Source organism: Neomonachus schauinslandi, chromosome 1 (assembly GCF_002201575.2).
Source record: "Neomonachus schauinslandi chromosome 1, ASM220157v2, whole genome shotgun sequence".
NCBI lineage: Eukaryota > Metazoa > Chordata > Mammalia > Carnivora > Phocidae > Neomonachus > Neomonachus schauinslandi.
The window spans coordinates 144,569,182-144,590,191 of record NC_058403.1 but is presented as its reverse complement, the minus strand read 5'-3'; the positions used below and the strand labels follow the sequence as shown (position 1 = coordinate 144,590,191).

The window sequence follows — 21,010 nt, the reverse complement described above, 5'->3', positions numbered from 1 at the left end:
ATGAACAGCTCCCTCCCATCCAGATCTGGGCGATGAGCCTGGAAGCCTCAGCACAGAAGCTGAGAGGCAAGGAGGGGCTGCATTCTGTCTCTGCATCCCATACCCTCCTGCTCCATCATGGCCCTACTGCCCAGGCCTCTCTGACCTGACCAGGAGCTCCCTGAAAAGAGCAAGTCAGATTCACGTCCCGGCCCCTCACAGGCCCAAAGAGCCTGGAATGCCGGTGACATTCCCTGCCCGACGGCTGGCCGGCTGAGCGGATGGTGGCCTGTATGGTGGCAGACTTATCTGTATGCCCAGCTGGCAGGGGCCTTCCTAGAACGCACCCGACCCCATTGTGCCTGGGGCCAGGGGGGCTGCTCCACAAGGTGCTCGCTGAGCTAACAGGGCTAATGCTGAGGGCTAACATTTATTGAGTGCTTCCTGTGGGCCAGCGCTGCTCTAGCACTTGATACTTTTTCACACAGTGACTCCCGCAGAGGGATGCTGATGGGGGATGGAGCAGCCTTGGTCTCACTAAGCTGGGGCGCTGATGGCAGGTGCCCGCAGACGTGACAGGGACCCCTGGCATGCAGCTCCACAGCAAAGCTCTCAAGGCTGCTCATAGAATCTGTAAGTTGAGACAGTTGTCTTTATGCCCACAGTTGGCCTAAGCAAGGATTGAGCGCCCAGTTGACCTCTGCAAGATGCCAGTTAATCAGCTGACCCCCAAATGAGCAAACAAGATTTACTATGCCTGACTGCCCACTCTCTCTCGTGTAAATCCTGTTTTATCTTTGTGGAATGAAACCAATCTATTGATACATGCCCCTTGTACAGAAGTAAAAGGCAACCTCATAATGAGCTAAATGTCTTTGAGCTATTCTCTGACACATATAACAGCCGCCCCTGAAGGAGGTTTCTATTCTTGTCCCCATGTTACAGATGAGGACATGGAGGCTCAGGGAGGTTAAGCAACTCGCCCAAGGCCACACAGCTGATGAATGGGGAAAGAGATGTGCCCCTGGCACCCCCACCTATTCAGACCTTGTGACTTGAGGCCCTTTCCTCTCTCAGACACAGCCCTGAGCCAGGAAGGCAGCCAAACCACCCTCGAGTGGTTGGGGTGTGGGTTATGCCACCCTGCACTTCCCTGAGGAGATCCCTGCCTCTCTGCCCATCCCTGAGGAAGGATAGCTGGTCCTCTGCCTGCTTATCCCTCCCAGGGACTCCATGAGGGCTGGAGCCTGTCCCCGCGCACACTCAGCTCCCCTGTGGGGCTCCCCCACGCCTACAGGGAAAGGTACGGACTACTCGGTCTGGTGCCACGACTCTGCGTGGGGCCCACTCCTCACCGTCACACGCTGTCCCCTCCCAGCACGGGGCCTCTCAGTCCCTCTGGCCAGCTCCTTTCACAAGGAATCAGAGAAAAACTCTTCCCTTCCCGGGACCCTTAGGACCCTCTCAGCATCGCTGCTTCGTCCTGATGGCCTTCACTACACCTCGCCAAGGGACCTCTAGACCTGTGTCACTCCAGGGAGGGTCAGGGGCGTCCTGGCTGCGGGGGGCCAGCGCAGAGTACCTCCACAGCCCCCACCCCTGAGGCAGGGCCCGAGCAGACAGGTCCCAGGAGCCCCAGGTGGCTTCCCTCCAGAAGGTCTCCACACGGCACGCGCGCCCGCACCTGCGAGTCACTCTGCTAGTGACCGGTCTGCGTGGGTGGGAGTGTGAGCACATGCCTGTGTGGAGGGCCTGTGAGTGCGCAGCCGGCCCTGTCTGGGGGTGCGTGTATGCCCCGTACAGCTGCGTGCTCCCGAGTCTAGGTATTTCTGTGCACCTGCGGCTTTGGGGGGGCCTGGGGGGTCTGGTCGGTATGTGTGGCTGTGGGTGACTTTCCTTAGGGCCCCCCTTTCCCAGAGCTGTGAGTGCGGGGAGGTGGGGGTGACGCTGTGACAGTTACAGAGGGACGTGGGGGGCTCACCCCTCTGCGGCCGTGAGGGAGAGCACCACGCCTCGGCCCGGACTCACTGCCTCAGACCCTCCTGCCCAAAGCTCCTGCCCAGCCCCCCACCCCAAACAGGCACCCACTAGCTGCAGCCTTGTGGAACCAAATGGAGGGGACTCCCGGAGCAGCTGGTTGGGGGTAGGCACCCCCACCCTGGCGAATCGCTCAACTGAGAGGACCCTGCTTTTGCAGTCAGGCGGCCCAGGGTTAAATGTTAGCCCAGCTTCTTTCCATAAGCCTCAGTTTCTTCATCTGCAAAAGAGGGTGCCAAATCCCTGGGTTACTAGAGGACTAGGCGGGGTCAGGTTTCCATGGTAGATGCTCACTCACTGGGACCTGTGGCGATCGTGAAAATAATATTATTACAAGTCCAAGCGTCTGCGGCTAAGGAAAAGCCCTGAAGAGAGGGCTTGACAAAGTGGCTGGGAGCACGTGCCCCCAAGTCTGCGAAAGTTGGGGTGTGGCCACAGAGGGAGCCGTGGAGGGGGGAGCTGGGGGAAGGTGGGGGTAATGCCCTGGTGAGGCAGGTGGGTGGGGCTGCGGGAGGCTCATCCTGGGTCGATGGAGGCCTGTGGGCCTGCAGGGCCTCCCAGCTAGGCCCGAGGCCAAGTGGGGCGAGAGCACCTGACCCAGGGGCTGCATCTGTCTGTCCACAGCCGGCTTATCGTCCCAGAGCTCTCGCTGGTGCTGAGCAGGTCGCCGGGCCTCCTCCCCTGCCATTGCCCGGCCTGTCCAGGGTTGCCTCCGGGGCTCCGCCAAGGCTCCTCCTTTGCCTTCCTGGTCTGAGGTGTTGGCTCTGCTCACCCTTGGGGAACCTCTTCCAGGAGAAGGGGCTGAGCTGGTTGCCCAGGGTGGCTTCTGGGAGCAGGAGCAGTCCTCTCCGGGCCTAAGGCTGCCCCGTCCCACCAGGCTGACACCGGGCCACCATCCTAGCAGTGTCTGCCTTCTGCTGCCGCAGGGCCTGCAGAAAGACCCCTTTCACCTGGCCCAGGGTCTCGTGGTACATTCGGAAATCCTCCTCCTTTCCACGCAGGGCACTGCCCAGGGCAGCCTTCAGCATCTCGTTTTCCTCCACCTGGATGGCCAGCCTGGGCCACATGAAGAAAGGGCTCAGTGCGGCCCACGCGAGCATGCGTGTGTACAGGGGTGCTGGGAACGGGGCTGCCAGCGAGGCTGCTCTTGAGGCTCGGGGTTCTCTCTGACCCGTCCCCTCCTCCCACGGACCCTGGGGGAATACCATGTGGGATTCCTCTCTGGGCCCACCCACAGCCCTGGGCCTGGCACCCAGTAGCACCCCCAAATGTTGGCTGCCTCAAGGATAAGTACTAATCTATAGGGGTCCCTCCATCCTTCCTTGAACATCACTGCCTTTGACCCTGAAAGTTGAACTGAGTGAGAAAAGTGGCTTCAGCAACCCAGGCTTAGTCCAACTCTCAGAACTCGGAGGCCATCGGAGATGCGGCTGGGTCTCTCTGCCCTCTGGCGCCAAGCTGCTGAATTGCAGGCCTAGACCCCAGGACCCAGCAGGCAGCCCTCTGAGCAAACAGAAGTCAAACTGGGAGGGACAAGGTGCTTCTGCCCATCAGAGTACCTCCGCGCAGACAATGCCACCCTCCGGAAGATGGGGCAGGAGAGCACCTGGTGGTCAGCTCCTCCATCTGTGATTCCATGGGCACATTGGAGAGCTGGGTGAGGGATGGGTCCTTCCTTTCACTCCTGTTCGGGTTGTGCCTGGTGCTGGAAGCGGGCAGACCTGTGGGGCGGTAGCAGCCACTTTCTGTGATGAGGCCGTGGCCCCGTGTCAGTGCTCTCCTTCTCCCCTCTCCACCCCACTGCCTAGTTCCTGCTTTTCCGCTTGCTGAAACATTATACTTCCTTCAAGATGGAAGACAAGGCATAGCATACCAAGTTGTCAAACCACTATGTTGTACCCCGGAAACTAACACTGTGTGTCAACTATACTTCAATCAAAAAAAAAATTTTTTTTTTAAGATGCAGGACAAGGGCTGCCTCCCTCCCGGATGCCGGCTCTGCATTCCCCTGGACTCACGCTTTAGTCTCTGCTACAGCCCTGATTGTGCTTGCTTTGTACCAAGGTGGTTCCTCTCTTTACTGTCTCCATCTTCGCAATTCACAATGAGTCTAGATCAGAACCGCCTCTGATGCCCTCATACCACTGAGTCCCCCTTGCCTCCAAAGCTTACCCTGACCAGCAGCTCCCTACATACATACAGGGAGTCCAGGGGGGCCAGGGCCAGGGGCCACAGAACACTCAGAAAAAGAAATCAAAGGCAACTGGTGGGAATTTGGGCGCAATCCAGCGTCAGAAAACCTGTGCTGAAAAGGCCCTCAGAGGTGGTGTGGTTCTCGGGAATGGTGTGGCCCAGGGAAAAATCACCTGGCATCAGTAGACTTGGCTTTCACCCCCTGCTGTGTGGCCTCAGGTAAACCATCAACCTCTCTGAGCTGGTTTTCTCATCTGTAAAATGAGGATAATAGTTCTTGCCTCTAGAGCTCTCTGAGGCCTGGGTGAATTCACATTTTTACCTCAAGGCTCTGTGTGATCGGACCACCTCCTTAGTATTCTGTCACTTCTCTGACCTTGCCTCATACTCCCCTCCCCTCACCATGGGCCAGCCTCACTTGCTATTCCTTGCTGTTCCTTCAAGCCTCCCACCAAGCTCTCACCGCAGTGCCTTTGCACTTGCTCCTCCCTCGAGTATCGGTATGCCTCACTCCCTGCCCCTCCCACTGTCCCTGTGCAGATGTCAACTCCTCAGGGGGCTCTTCCCTGGCCTCCTGGAAACCAGCTGCTCTCTCAGCACCTCCTATCTCCTCCTTGGCAGCGAGCCCCAGCACCTGCCTCCATCTGACTTAGCATGTCTTTTACTGGTTTTTTGGTAATTACCCATCTTCCCCACTGGAGTAGAACTGCCGTGGAGGGACCAAATTCCAGACTCAGGTCTCCTCATTCTACAGATGGGGGTGCTCCACTCCCTGAAGCAGTGGTGCTCTGCCCACATCATAGGCCAGCAGGTGGCAAAGGCCACATGGACACACTTTTTCTCAGGCCGCAGCTCTTTGCTGTCTAGGCGGAACCAAAATGGTTTTTCCCGCCATGGCCGAGCACCCCCTGGTTGGGTTACTCAGGTCATAAGCCCAAGGCCTAGAGACACCACATTCTTAGGGGACCTACTCTTGAGGGCCCAGCAGGGCTAAGTTATAGGGACCTTCCTCAGCCTGGATTCTCAGCAGCAACTGGAAGGGCCCTTGAGGTCTGGGCCCTGCTGGTGGGAGAAGAGAAAAGGGCACAACTCCTGCTTTGTGCCTCATTCCTGGCACATCCTTCTGAAATGTTCTGATCTCATCTGGGCTGGGGACAAAGGTCTGAGTGTCCTCACTAGGGGAGGGGGTGGGGGATATACTGGGATGTTGAGAGGCAGGGCAGTAGGGGGAACACCTCCACTCCAGAGCCTGTAGGGGGTTGGGATGGGGACGTCAGAGGGAGGCAGGTCCTAGCCCCTCCATACTAAAGATTCCTCCTTTCTTCGCTTCTGGCTCTGGCATCCCATGCCCCCAGCTGGCCCCAGCCACACAAGATGCTGATGCTGCTGGTCCAGGGACCACACCTGAAGAATCTCTGTGTTAGGGGACGCCTGGGTGGCTCATTCAGTTAAGCATCTGCCTTCAGCTCAGGTCATGATCCCGGAGTCCCGGGATCGAGTCCCACATTGAGCCCCGTATCGGGCTCCTGGCTCAGCGGGGAGTCTGCTTCTCCCTCTCCCTCTGTCCCTCATCCTGCTCTTGTGCTCTCCCTCACTCAAATAAATAAATAAAATCTTTTTTAAAAAAAGAATCACTGTGTTAGAGAATAGATCTTTTAGTTTAGGACAGCAAGATCTCCGTCTGCAGCTATGCGTGGTCATGTGACTAGGATCTGCTCAGGAGATGAAGGCAGAAGTGACAGAGCAACCTTAGGATCATGCTCTTAAAAGGTGAGGAGCAGGTTGTCGCCTCCCCTCCTACCCTTCCTGCTGCTGGTGAGGAAGCTAAAGCAGCCATCTTAGACCATGGCGGCCGCATGTTGAGCACGGTGGAACACAAGACAGAGAAGCCCGGTCCCCAAGACTACAGAGAACCCACTTCATCCCCGCTCAACTGCTGCCAGAAGCAGAGAGGGATTCTTCTCCTGGTCAGCCACTGCCATCCTGGCCTCCTCAGCAGGCCAACTTTACCCCTGGACCAACTCTACACAAAGTCAGCTCGGGACAGAGGGTTAAGGGTGGGGTGGGGGTGGTGACTGAGGCTATTTAGCAGAGGCACTGCCACCTCATATAAGGGTTTGCAGGTGTCTGGGTCAGGGCCACGTGCAAGCCCTTTGGGGCTCCTGGTTCTGACTAGGAGGCCCAGGAAAGAGGACCCCCCAGCAGCATGGGCAGGCAGAGCTCCACCCCGATGGAGGCCTCTGCTTCCCACATTCTTCTCGAAGGGACTGAAGTGGTGCTGCTGACAGGCTCCTCCAGTAGCAGCAAGTCCACCCCCCTGCCACTGGGGCCCCTGGTCCAGCCCCTACCTGTTTTGCTCCTGGGGGCTGCTCTCTGACTGACTGACGTCCTCCCAGGCTCCAGGCGCATCTTCTCCAGATGCTGCTCCAGCACCACGCTGCGTTGCCGCTCCTCCTGCAGCTTCTTCTCTGATTCCAGAAGCTTGCTGTTGCTCTCCTCCACCCTGATGATTAGACAGGAGGGGCTGCCATACCCCAGGGCAGGCAGGGGCAGCCCCCACCCCAGCGGCTCTGGCTCTCAGAGAGGCAGGCGCATCTTACACTGGTGGTGGTGTGACTTGTTCTTTGTTTTTACTGCGGGGACATAGGAACATGTGTTTGAAAGTCATATAGTTCTCTCCAAGGCTTAAAATGGAAAGTTTGCCAGCCACTCACACGCCTCCCCAGTCCCATTTCCGGCTCTCCAGAAGCAATCATTTAGAACACTTTTAGCTGTTTCTTTGAATATTTACTGCCGTATTTCTACAGATGTCCATACTGCTATTTTTTAAGGCTTAAATATAATCTTTCGACTTCCTGTCATGCAACACGAGAATGTAGCTTTAGTTTAACCCTCTTCCCTTACCAAACAGAATCACCCCTCCACCTCCTAATGTAGTTACATATCATTTTTCAGCTGAATTAATAGTAGGGGGTGTATTAGTTTTCTATTGCTGCTGTAACAAATTAGCACAAACTTAGCAGCTTAAAACAACACATATTTATTATCTCACAGTTCTGGAAGTCAGAAGCCCAGCAGGCTCCGTTGGTTTGTCTGCTCCAGGTTCCAAAAGCCAAAATCAAGGTGTTGGCTGACCTGGGCTCTTACCTGGAGGTTCTGGGAGAGAATCCACTTCCAGGCTCACTCAGGTTATTGAAAGAATTCAGTCCCAATGGAAGGACTGAGGTCCCTGTTTCCCGCTGGCCTCTGGCTGGGTGATTTTCATCTTTTAGAGGCCACTTGGCCCGCTCCATCTTCAAGGCCAACCAGACACCCTTAGCATGCTTTGAATCTATCTGACTTCCTTCGAAGCATTTCTCTGGCTGACCCCAGCTGGAGAAATTTCTCTGCTTTTAAGAGCTCAAGTGATTAAATTGGGCCCACCTGGTAATCCAGGATAATCTTCCTATTTTAGGGCCCATAACTATAATTACATCTGCAAAGCCCCTTTTGCCATATATCATAAAGTATTCACAGGCACAACAGCAGGGAGCAAAGGGCATGGGGGACAAAATCCTGTCTACCACAGGGAGTTACATTAGAACAATTATCCAGACATGGAGCATGGTAATGATCAAATTTTCTTTCTTATTTATTTATTTTTTTTGCTTTTCTCGGATTTAGTGATTGCTTTCTGTTTATTATTATTTATTGTTATTACTTATTATTATTTTCTATATGCCCATCATGAATTCATGGGACTTGAAGACATTGCCATTCGGCCATTTCACAGGAAGGATTTGTTTAATCTCACTAGAGCTGGGGAAGTATGGCCTTCCAGACTTCTGTGATACAAAAGGCTCAGCTAGAAGGCCAGGACTCCCCGAAATTTAACCTAAGCAAAGGGTTGCATACACACAGGCAAATCAGAGTGGAGGTCTGGAAATTTATAGTGTTGGAGGAAGTGGTCTTCCACTTGGGTGCAAAGTCAAAACGGAGCAGAATGGTGACAATTTTGAACAGCATACAATTACTAACACAAAGCTGTATACTAACACAGTTATACAGCTACTAACATGACTTGTTCAAGCATGTTCCTTGAAACTTTATTTGCAAAAGCAAAAAAAAAAAAAAATCTACAGGTCCATCAATAGAAGAAATACAGAGTAAGTGGTAAATATAATACCATGGAATGTGATAGAACATGACAGGGTTCAACACAGTGGCTGCCGGCCTCATGTCCACAGGTAGCTATTTCAGTTGAAATTAATGAAAATGAAATAAAATTAAAAATCAGTTCTTCAGTCACACCAGCCACATTTCAAGTGATCCAAGCCACATGTGGCTAATGGCCACTGCATTGGACAGCAGAGCTCTAGAACACCTCCTTCATCACAGAAAGTTCTGCTGGACAGCACTGCTCTGGCAATGAGAAAGAATGAGGTAGGGCTACATGTATAAACACAGATCTCCAAATCATGGGATTGGAGAAGAAAAACAAATGTCACAAGAATGCATACAATATGATGCCATTTATGTAGATAAAGGACAAATACATCATAGTGGATTAACACAATAAAAACACTCCTTAACCATAAAAAGAATTTGGACTGACCTGAAGAGGATGTCTGAGATATATTATTGAGTGAACTAAATAGCAGAAGATTATGCATAATATATGACCTAATTAAAAATTTTATAACAGATTAAAAATTTAAAAACAAATAGATACCAGTGCTAATGAAACTCAGCCAATGAGCTGACAACAGGGATGTGCAGCAGCTACTGACTAGTCAGCTGGGGTGAGGGGCTTTCATTTTTCTGTCGTGTATTTCAGCAATGTTTGCATTTTGTTGAGGTGTGTATTCTGTTTGTGCTAGGGGAAATAAGAAACTAACGGCAAACACCATATCAATGCTAAAGCACTTTATGAATTCTGACAAAATTTAGGAACAACCAAACTTTTGGTTTCTCCTCCCAAATGTGCCTTCCTCATCTTGATAAATGTCACCACCACCCATGTAGACGCCTGGTCTAAATACCCAGGCGGCATTCTTGCCTTCTCTCTCTTCCCTGCTGCTTTCAGCTTCCAATTTATCAGCAGGCCCTATGGCTTTTCCTCGACTCCTTCTCACTCCTTCACCTGGAGTGTGGCCTGGTCTGGAGCTGCTCCTCCGCGCCTCCACAGCTTCACTTTCTACTCAAGACTTCCCATTGGGATTCTGATTATTCTCTTTTGACCAGTCTTCATTCTCACAGATTTTTTTCTTCTTCGATCATTAACTGGGCTAATTCGGCTCAATGCTTGTTTGTCATGGTTTTGGGGGTGACTCTAACAGCTCTCTCAGACCATGTGCCTCAACCTCCTGACAGACCAGATTTTTTTTGACTTTGCCTTTTCACTTTGTAATTGATTTTTATCATATTTCAAGAGTCTGACCAAACTGACCCAATGGCAGTGTAAAGTGAATAATATTAAGTAAGGCAAGTCATTAGTGAATATTTTCATGTAAAAATTTTGCTTTTGTAAGGACTCTAAGTGTGGGGAAACTGATAAAGAATACTCATATAAGGAGGTCCCCCTACCCAGGTATTAATTTAATATAAATGATACAAGACCTTTATGAAAGACAAACAGACATGATATTATACTACATATATAATACTCTATACATAATTCATAAAGAGCTCTTTATGGATGTAAAGAAAAAATATAAATGACTCCCTAAAAAATGTGCAACACTTTGAATAGGTATTTAACAGAAAAGAACATGTAAAAGGCTATAAACATGTGAAAAATATACTCATCCCCACTTTTGGTTATAGCAAAGTAGATAAAAACAACTGAGATAATAGTGTTCCTTTATTAGTTTGGCAAACATGTTATGCATTGATAAAACTTTGTGGAGGTGAGGGCATGGGGAAATGGTAGGTAGTTCACATTATTAATGGGAATGCAAATGGATTCATGTTAAAAGGGAAGTTTACCATTATTTGTGAACATTTAAATGTACACATTCTTTGATCCAGTGATTCCACATTTAGAAACTTACAGTGATATACTCTCATAAAAATGTAAAGATGTGTTTAGTGTGAGTCCATCTTGTAATAAAAATGTAGGTGCATATATGTGCACATATGTATATGCACGTATACACATATATTTGCAGATGCATTTTTGGATGTGCAAGGAAAACATTTTAGAAGTTCTGACAGTTCTTTTCTATGAGGAATGGGGAACTGCAGGTTGGAAAAGGAGGCTTTTCACAATAAGTAAGTATACGTTTGTAATAGAAAAACTAATAAAACAGAAAAACTAATAAAACCTTCAATCGCATAGAGCAGGAGTTTCGATGCCAATGTGAGGGCAGAAGCTGTAAACCTGGACTCCTATTAAGCAGCAAGCTGCAAGGAAGCTCTCTGCATGATTCTGGAAGCCTCAAGAGTGCCCTGTTTGCAATAAAAGACTGAGACATCTGTAAGCCAGGGAAGTGGTAAGGAAACCTGTAGTCAACCAAGGCCTTAAGTGTGGGAGGGGGGGAAGCACTGATCATGAGAAAATTGAAACACAAGCCCAGCACTCATGTGCTCAGGAAACCCTAAACCAATAAATTAGCATAAAGTACCAATGAGAGACCACTGAAACCCCCAAAGCTCCACAGAGACAAAAGCAGAACCATTCCATAGGAACACTTTCATAACCTGAGAACTCCCACAGAAAAAAGACAAAAAGTCAACAACACTGAAGACAAGCTCACAGAAATAACACAGAAGTACAAACCACATAGAGAAATTATTCACCGTGAGGGGGAGTCAACAGACATTACTTAGGATCCTAACTAATGAAGATGATAGAGCAACTCTAAAGGGATGAAGTAAGTTTAAAATTATTACAAGGAGAAAAGCAAGAAGTCTTCATGAAGAACACTTCTTTTTTACACAAAAAAGAACTGCTAGAAATGAAAAAAATACAGTTATTAAAATAGGTTTCGTGGCAGATGAAGTGCAACTGAAGAGATTTAGGGAGCAGATTTGAAGATTTGAAGAAACCACACAGTTATCAGCCCAAAATATCACGAAGGTTTGAGAGCTGCGGAGGAAAGAAGAAGGTCTAACAGGGGCTGACTAGGCATTTCAGATGGAAGAACAGAAACAATGGGGAGAGGCAACATATGGAGAGATGTCCTTGGCAATATATAAATTGAAGTCCTCGGAATGAAAAAGCACATCAATTACTAAGTAGGAGAAATACAATGAAATAAAGTACCTAGACCCATCACAGTGAGACTTCAAAATACCAAAGACAAAAGGAATATCTGAAAAAACATCTAGAGAGAAAGGACATAACTATGAAGGAACAACAACCAAACTGATAGCAGGTTTCTTTTTGGCGACAATGGATGCTCAAAGACAATGAGCTATCATAGCATCCCGGTGCTTAGAGAAAGTACCTGACCATCTAGAATTCTACACCAAATGAAATTCTCCTTCAAGAGAAAGGCAAAATAAAGATTCCAGAGTAAACACCATCCACACGGTCTCGCTGAACTAAAGGATGCACTTCACTAAGAAGGAAGCTGAACCCAGAAGGGAGATTGAAATGCAAGAAGCAAGAGTGAGGGAAGACATTTTTAAGTATGTTGGCCAAAGTAAATGAACACTGACTAATTTTTTAAAAGATGAATTTGGAGGGTTAATTTCAGAGGGTTTAGAAAGAAGAATGCAATATTAGAGAAATATTAGAAACCAGTAACATGAAAGACACAAGTAGGGGAATCAGAGTTAAACATTGTAAATATATTGGGGCACCTGGCTGGAGAAGCATGTGACTCTTGATCTCGGGGTCATGAGATTTTTATTATCAAAGGGATAATAAAGAAATCTACAGACTTTAGACTTGCTGAATTCTATGTTAAAAGTTACAGGTAACCACTAAAAGGATAGAGATAGAATATATAACTTCCAAGCTTGCATGTAAGAGAGGGAGATAAAACCTGACCTAGCCAATAGAAAAGATAAAACCTGACCTAGCCAACAGAGAAAAAGGAGCAGAAAAATCATGGCAAATAGAAAATATTAATTGAGATGATCAAAATATTTCCAAATATTACAAAAAATGGATTAAACTCTCCTCCTCAAACACCAAGTCTCAGACTGAATTTCAAAACAAAGCCAAGGGGTGCCTGGGTGGCTCGGTCGGTTAAGGCTTGGTCAGTTAAGTGTCTGACTTGGTTTCAGCTCAGGTCATGACCTCAGGGTTGTGGGATCGAGCCCTGCATCCAGCCCAGGTCGGGCTCCAAGCTCAGGGGGAGTCTGCTTGGGATTCTCTCTCTCCTTCCCCCTCTGCCCCTCCCCCTTCTCTCATGCATGAGTTCTCTCTCTCTCTCAAATAAATGAATGAAATCTTTAAAAAAAATAAAAAATAAAAATAAAGCCAATTATATGCTTTTCAAAAAGAGACATGTTTAGTGACCTCTGTCATGGAAGACTAAGTGAACTAGCCCCTCCTATTGTAAACAACTAGAAAAGTGGATAAAATATAAGAAATAAGAAACAGCAATGTTCTCAGACACTGGATAACAGGACGAGAGGCACAGATCCTTGGACACAGGCCTTGAGAGAAGGGAAACAAGGACGAGCTCTACTGTTGTTTTTAGTCTGACTGCACCAGGTGAGGGGGTGAGGGGACCCCATGCAGAGCACAGTGGTCTCACTGGGATAAGGACACAGGACCAGGGACTTGCAGGGCCCTGAGGCCGCTGGAAGGGGTAGGGCAGAGTATGAGAGGGGCAAGCTCTGCCTCCCTGATGCGAGACTGGAACAGACCCCCCAGAAAAAGAAGGGAGTAGATACTGGGGACCTCTGAGAAGGGCAGGTCTCTACTTTGGGGTGAGAAATCCCAACAGGTTTGGGGGCATCCGAATGCTTTCCTTGTGTGAGCACTGTGGGACAGCAATGCCCCAGAGCAGAAAAGGCTGTGTGTCTTAGCTAATGGGCCTGGGACAGCCTCCGAGAGCTAGCTCCCCTGCACCCTAAAATGACACAGAACAGCAGAGTGAACCCAAAAATGTCAAGCTAAGAGAAAAGCACACACGCATGACTCATAGTGAGTGCCTTGCTTGCCTCACACGAATTCCAGCTCTGCATGGGGAGGCCCTGGAAGAGGAAATAGCACGTGCAGAGAGAGGCCAGTAAAGGAGAACCCAGGCACCTCTGCCGAGCTTCCAGAGGAACCAGGCCATGTGAGTGATGCAGGCGTTCTGTGGAATCGAATCCCTGAGGTAACCCACGGAACCTCAAGAAAGAATAAACCATTGTGTTTGAAGCCACGAAGAGTGGAATGGTCTGTTACACGGCAATGCATAACGGAGTCACCTTGGTTCACTCAGGGCCAAAACTCAGGGCCACTCGAGGGAAATGGGAGTATGTTTCTTCCATTTGGTAGACTAGAGGCTTGTACTATCCACTACATTTTAGTTGCAGAAAAAGAATTAATGTTACTTTTCTCTTATCTCCGAGTATGTCTGAAATTCATATCCTCTTCATGGATTACATGAAAAGGGAAAAAACACTGAAAGCTGGTCACTTCTCACTGCTTAGGTGCTGACCACTTCCCAGCACCCCTCACTCCTTCTTTGGTAACGGTACTCTTGTTTTTCCCTTTGGCAAGCTGCCCCTCCTCCATTCTATGAGCACCTGCAGGTACTTCCAGTCAAGGTGCCTGGCCTATGTCCAGGGATGGACCTGTGAGCAACCCAGGTCAGCTAGACCTTCTCTCCCAGAACGTGCTGGCACAGGAAGCGGAAGCCATTGGGCCAGCGCCCCAGGAGAGACCGCCAAGGGTTCCTGCTACCGCGTCCAGCCCCCAAGATGCCCAGACTTCCTTGGGCTCCTCTCCTGCCCCACCCCTTGAAGTCGGCCAGCACCTACCAAAATCTGCTTTTCCCTTAACTTAGCCAGGATTGGTTTCTACTGCCTGTCACCAAAGAGCCCTGGCTGCATGCCCCGGTAGGGCAGGAACTCAGTGGTGTCCTTTATATTTTTCAGTGTGGAGGTCACATGGTTGGGCCATGCGTTGGCCTGAGTACCTGCAATTCTTGCCAAAAGGGCCACTTGAGGGAGGAGCACTGATTTATCTGAATGGAAGTCTGTCAACAGCCCCTTGGAGAAAACTATGCCTCCTGGCCCACTGCCTTGGGCCACATGCTTCCCTCCCCCTCCCCAAAGAAGTCTCAGCTGCCATCTCTGAGCAACTCTCTTGCCTTTTGTAATTCTGATGTCCTTCTAGCCTTTGTCTTCCCACCAACTCCCCCAGTGCCCTGAGGAAGGTGCCGTGTTCATCAGAGATTTTAATTATTTGTGGACTGATGTGACTGCTTTAACTACTCCAGAGAGCCTCTCCCCGAGACTCCCACCTCATGTCCGCAGGGATGCAACAGTCCCATTGAATATCTGTAGGACAGGGCAAACCACAAGTGTGACAATAGGGCCCCAAGGCTGTGGGACACCTAGGTGAGCACCTGAGTGGTGACCGGAAATACCCTAGACCGACACGGTGGAAGCCGAACTCTCCAGGAAGGTGGACCCAGTCATGGACGAGACCGGGTCCCTGCCCAAGAACAATGCCCTTGAGCCAGGCTCTCATACCCCCAGCCCACACAGGCCCATGAGAGCATGTCCCTGGGTGCCATGTGTTACCGTTTCTGCAGGACTGTGACAAACTCGGTAAGCCGGTCACGCTCCACTTCAGCGGCCTGCCAGAGGGCCTTGAACTCTGCCACCTGTGCCTGCCAGCCTTTCTGTTCAGGGGAGTCTGAGAACCTGCGGACCAGGGTGGGGCAGAGGTCAGGGGTCAGAGGTCATTGAGGGGTTATCAGGAGACATACACTTACTTGTGATGGTGGGAAGGATTAGGAGAACATTCAGGGTGCCTCAGAGGCAGCCTCAGAGCAGGAAGCCAACCCAGTCCTTCCTAGCCCTGCTGGTCCTCCTCCTCTGTCTTCTTCTCAGCTCACCATTCCTGTGCCTGCTGAAGTCTCCAGACCTCACTCAGCTGGCTGCACAGCCAGACCCCACCCAGGCTAGAGCTGCGTCAGTACCTCTGTCCATCCAGTCCCTGTAGGGGCCTGGAATTGGGCTGGCTGCTCTGGAATTTGGCCCTTGAGGGCCTAGGGTGCCCCGGGTACCTGGGGGGCCAAGGGCCTGGCCACCTTGCCCATTTTTACGTGGGCCCAGCCTCTGTCTCCCTGTCAGCCTACCCCAGCCTCCTTCATCTCCTGGCTTGGCCCCACACCCAGCCCACCTTCCTGGACACTTGGCTTTGTGACTTGGTCAGTTTTCTTCAGTGCCGATCTAGCCGGGCCCCGCTTTCCTCCTTATCACTGGGCCTGCCTACTAGCCCCTTAGCTGCTGGCTGGAGCCCAGACAGAAGGGGAACTCTGCCCCCCAACCAAACCCCCCAGAGCCCATGTGTGAGTCCCAAGCTGCTCTCTGCTTTGCCCCCACCTTTCCCCCTGAGACCCTGGGGGCCCTGGGTTTGCTTTCCTAGCATCACAGGACACACGGAGAGCTGGGCTGGGGCGTGTGAGACCAGAGGCTAACTTGGTCTGGAGTCTGGGCCTGGGTCCTCCCTCTGAACATGGAGGGGGTTGGCTGAGATGGGTGTGAGGACTGCAGACCCCTCTCTGTTCTGACACCTAAATACACTTTAAGGCCTTGCTGCTCAAAGTATAGTCTCTGAGTCAGTGGCTGCGGATCCAGACCTGCTGAATCAGAGCCTGCGTGCTCTGGCAAAGCTCTGGTCAACTCACCTCCACGATTTGCTCATTGGGTGGGGGGAGGGAGAAGAGGGGGAGCCGCAGAAGAAAGGGGCTCTCCCCTCCCAGACACCCCGCCAGCCCCACAGAGCCCGTCTCTGGGGTGGCTCCCGCCGGTGCTATCACTGAGGGAAGAGGCTGGTATGCTCTGTGGGGGCAGGGCCCACGGGTGGTTGGCTTCAGTAAGTACTTGTATAGTGTGCGGGACAGAAGCTTGGGAACCAGCAGTCTGGACAGCTGAGGAGTACATCTGGTCCTGCTTCCCTGTGGAGTGCACAGGTCACAGACCCACGGGCCTGGAAGGGATCTTGAGGACCATCGTGGCCCTCTTCCTGCTCCCACTACTGTGACTCAAACCTCAGAGAGACAGAGCCTGTCCATTCTCTCTGGGGCGCCAGGAGGCCTCCCACTTTTGGAAGTGTGGCATGCTCCCTTGTGGCTCGGAGCAGCCCACTCTCCCCCAAACGCCCTTGTGACCCCAGGCTGATGGGTGAGGCAGCTGCAGGGCTGGCCTTGGCCCACAGTCCCTGTGCTGCCAAATGTCAGGCCAGAAGTGTCTTAGGCCCTCCTCAGGAAGCAGCATCCCAGAGAGGATCAATGCCTGGAGCCATACAGCAAGTCAAACACGGACTCGGGCCACTCAGAGGCCTGGCCTGGAACCTGAGCTGACCTGCCTGAGGGGTGGGGATGGGGGCTGACAGCAGGAGCATGGCTCCAGTGGACAGTGGGCAGGGCTCCGGACAGGGCTCAGAGACAGGACAAAGCCACCATTTGTCTGTGAGCTGGCAGGAAGAACAAAAGGCCCATTTAAGCCCTAGGCTTGATTCTAACAACAAAGAGGGGGCCAGAGAGCTGAGGGGATATCAGTGACTTAAAGTGGGAACCCATACGACATGAAATTCTCCCCCTAGAGACTGATTCTCAATGGGGAAGAGAAGACAAGGAAAGGAGCTGGGCTCTAGGCCCTGGAAGGTTCCTTGTGTTAACTCTGTGGTAGCAGGAAGGGACATTAGACTGCAAGCCAGAGGCCAAGACTCTGGTTCAGTAGCCACTTCCTCTATTAACTTGGATAAGGCACTGGGCCTCCCTGATCCTCTATGTCCTTATGCAAACTTGGAAGAGTCCCTGGATTTGGCCTGGCCTCAGTTTCCTCTCCTTTTAATGGGATGGCAGTACTGGCTGAGCATTCAGGGTGGGAAGGACTGTGAGGGCCCTGAGGTCCTGGGTTCATACCTGGGTGAGGCCCCATGAGGACTGGGCAGAGAAGGCCACGTGAGAGCAGATTCCACCAGCGTGTGGCCCAGGCTGGTCACGGAGCTGTGTGAAGGCAGAAGGGGCACATCACCACAGGAAGGCAGGCTGGGCCAGGCCTGGGAGGAGAGCAGGGGCCAGCAGGGATCTGGGGAGCCCGAGGAGGTGGCCAGTGCTGGCCCTCGTAGCAAACCTGGCCAGGCGGTCCTGCAGATTTTCTGCCCTTCTTTCTAGAACTCTTGCTGGCTCAAAACGAGACAGAACCAGGAGACATAAGAGCCTTGAGCAATCCAAGACAGGGCTGTTTGAGAATCCTAGAAACAGGTGCGTTTCAAGGCCAGCTCAGAGAGGATATTACAGGGAGCTCCAACCAGATGTCTTGCAGAAATAATATCTGGGCCTAACTGGCTCCTCCATGCAGATGCAAGGCTAATGGAATACGAGACGCCCACATTTGGGAAGGACAACGCCACGGTCATCTTAAAATTGCACCCGTGGCTTCTGAGCAGAGGCAGCCTTTCTTCTGAATAATTAATATTCACTTTCCAACCACTCTATCCCCTTTTTTTTCTTACCGAGAAGATCCAAGCCTGCCAACGTGATCGCCTGCTGAGGCTGGGGGCTTGGGCTGGCCAGGGTCCTCCAGGAACTTGGTGTAGGCGGGGTTGACCTCAGTCCCACTGGACCCCTTGCCCACTTCTTTATTCTGAAGATACTGCAGGGAACAGACGTGGGTTCACTTCTCAGCACTTTGGCTCAGAGGCCTGGGGAAGGCAGGAGGGGGCCTTGGCTGGAGTTCGGGGCTTTTAGGGGACATGAAAGAGGCTTCTTTTCAGGAGTGAAAAGCGAGGCCTGCTTGGTGAAGGCACTCCTTGCATGATAATGACATCTAATAATGCCTCTCTTCAGAAAGGGAGCTACATGCACGAGGTGGTGACTGGGCCAGGAAGCTGTTCTACATTCAGGTCCCGAAGGGAAGTGCATGGCCTTTGATTCGGGCCAGATCAGAGACTGATGTCTTTGAGTGGACCCACCTCTCGGGGCAGCCACCCCCACGCAGGGTGAATGCCAGGTGTGACTTGAGGCCAGCTGCCTTTGTCAGCTGGAGACACGTGGACTTAGTAGACACCTGGAGCCATAGAGGTTGCCAGGGCCTCAGCAAGGGCCAGCGGTCTAGCGGGGAGGCTGGGCTTACCGGGCCCCCTTCCCTCCTCACACCTCCTTCTTCCGGATAGCTGGAGAGGCCGGATTGAAGAAAGAGCCCCGGAGGACCCCCACCAGGGGGTCAGGCCACCAGGGGTGGACAGTTGGTGTGAGCCCCAGACAACCTGGCATGTCCCCCATCCTGAGACGCATGCCTCAACTGTCTGCTGGGTAATGCTTGACCCCCAGTCGGCTGATGATCTCCGAGGTAAGAAGCGCTTCCCTTTTGTGTGCCTGGAGCCAGGACAGTGGTGAGGTGAAAATACTGGAATGTTCCCGTGTGCTCCTTCAGATTTCACTTCCCAGTGGCAAGCAGGACAAGGACTGCAAGGCAATGTCCCCACTCACAGCCACACACACCCTGTCCCCAGGCCTTTGTCATAACCCTGCGCTCCCCCTCAGCCTTGGGGACTTCAGCATTTTCCACCACAGCCACTGGGGTCCCAGGGGATGGACGGCTCGGAGACACACCACCAACCCCAGCCAACACCAGCCTGAGGCTGGAGCTGAGGGGCTCCTGGGCTCCCATGCTTCTGACGGGACCCCGGATCCCTGGGAATAAAGGGCAGGGCTGCTCTGTGACATGCCTTAGGCGATACCAGTCACCCTGGCTATGAGGCTTCTCTGTCACTGGGACAGAGTCCCAGTTCCAAGTCCCCTCCCCTCTGAGCACCCGCACCACAGGAAGGAGCCACAGAGAGCCCACGGGGCCTGACTCCCGGCAGCCCGGGCTGTGCTGGTTAAGGCATCTGTCAAGGTCCAGCTCTTCAGGGGCTCCCTCATTAGGTGAGCATTTATGAGCATCTATACTGGCCTCTCAGTCCTGTGCCAGGACGTGAGGCACCAAGGTACACGCCGCCTCAAGAGGAGAGGAGGACTTGGGGGGGGCAGGAAAACGATCACCCAGGGTGACAAAAGTTTGTCTTGGGGATGCACAGGGAGTTAGGAGAGTGCCCAGGAGGGGCAAGGAACATAGCTGGGGCCCCTGGCCAGGCAGTGGCGGTGGGGGAGGAAAGGGAAGGCACATGCTTCAGGCATGTGCACAGCTGCAGTGGGGAGAAAGCAGGGCTGTGAGGAGCTTAATGGTGGCCATGTGGCCAGAGTGTGGGGGAAAGGGAGGGGTGAAGAGGAGATACAGGCGGGGTGGCAGCAAGAGCTCGTCACGTGGGGCCCTGCAAGCTGGCTGGAGAGCAGCTTCCTTTGGGCCATCCCACTGCCTGGAATGTGAACGTGGAGCCTGGCACTGTAGCCGCCATCTTGGATCGTTAGGATGAGGGCCACGGCTGGGGACAGTGAGGCAGAGCTGGAAGGAGCCTGGACCCTTGAGGATTGAGTGAGGCCAAGGGTGACCGGGAGCCACAGACAGGTTTTGTGCAGAGACGGGAGATAATCAGGAAAGAGAGGAAAGGTATGTGAGAATTCGTGGGAAGCCAGATGGAAGCAGGGGAGCAGAATGGAGCCAGGGAGGACGTGGTGTGGCCTGAGTGAAGGTAGGTGGAAAGCAATGGAAGTTGCTGAGCTTTGTCTGGACAGTAGATGGACTTGCCAGGGCTTGGAAATGGATGTCAGGCCAGGCCAGCGCCCTACTCACCTGCACACTGAGTTGGCCAATCTCCAACTCCAGCTGCTGTACCTTGGCCTCCCGCTCAGCCACCATGGCCCGCAGCTGGGTGATGAGGCTGATGCTCTGCTGAGCCTCACTGTTGACCTGCTGGTCCAGATGGTGCTGCGACGCCCGGGTCTTCTCCTCCTGCAGACTCAGGCTGCCCAGAATCTCCTGGAGCTGCTTCAGCTGGTCCTGTGGGGCCAAGCAGGAGGGCAGACGACAGACAAGTTTAGCCATGAACCCTGGGCAAGGCAGGACAGGGAAGACTGCCTCCCTCACACACTCCTTGCTGCTGCAGGAAACTAACAGTGGGACCCTACCTGTTTCTTTGAGAAGCAGGAGGATAACTTTCCTTGCCTGCCCTTGCGGGGCTCACCAGGCAGGTGGGGACCCTGCCATTTTCCTGTCCTCAACTTCCTTCTCTGAGACTGGGCCAAGAAGGACATTGAGGGGGCTCTTGGGACGACAGCAGCTCAGATGGTGGGCCCTCTGCCAGTGGAGTGGGGGAGATATTCGGGGAAAAAGAAACCCTATCCCTCTGCTGGGAGATAGCCTTGAAGGCAGTCCCTGGACCCCCTGCCAGGGATTCCCTCAGCACCTGACTGAGGCCCCCTCCCCTGCAGATGCCCCCAGGAGACTAGTGGGCTGGAGGCTTCACCTGAGGACCAACAGGAAGGACAGGTCAGTGATTGAGAATGCAGAGGGAACTGAGGCCCGGAGAGCCCAAGGGCACAGTGCTGGTGGATGGCCGGGCTGGGGCTTGTCTGCAGCTTTCATCATGCCATCTGCGACGACTGAGGACATGCAGCTCCACACCTTATTTAAAAACTAGGAGCTGGAACGCCTGGGTGGCTCAGTTGGTTAAACGTCTGCCTTTGGCTCAGATCATGATCCCGGGGTCCTGGGATCGAGCCCCGCATCGGGCTCCCTGCTCAGCAGGAAGCCT

At 52.3% G+C, this 21,010-nt stretch overlaps 1 protein-coding gene across 1 annotated transcript in view; it reads right to left on the bottom strand.

Moving 5' to 3' along the window:
* Positions 1 to 2,870: 2,870 nt before the first annotated feature.
* The window catches only part of CCDC13 (coiled-coil domain containing 13), a 38,273-nt gene continuing 20,133 nt past the window's right edge, over positions 2,871 to 21,010 (bottom strand). Inside the window, exons 9-15 of the mRNA XM_021678722.1 lie at positions 20,050 to 20,256; positions 17,831 to 17,970; positions 17,238 to 17,321; positions 14,887 to 15,009; positions 6,558 to 6,712; positions 3,623 to 3,737; positions 2,871 to 3,072 (exon numbers count right to left, since the gene is read on the bottom strand). Coding sequence (XP_021534397.1) covers positions 2,871 to 3,072; positions 3,623 to 3,737; positions 6,558 to 6,712; positions 14,887 to 15,009; positions 17,238 to 17,321; positions 17,831 to 17,970; positions 20,050 to 20,256 — 1,026 coding nt within the window. The remainder of the gene's footprint in view (positions 3,073 to 3,622; positions 3,738 to 6,557; positions 6,713 to 14,886; positions 15,010 to 17,237; positions 17,322 to 17,830; positions 17,971 to 20,049; positions 20,257 to 21,010) is intronic.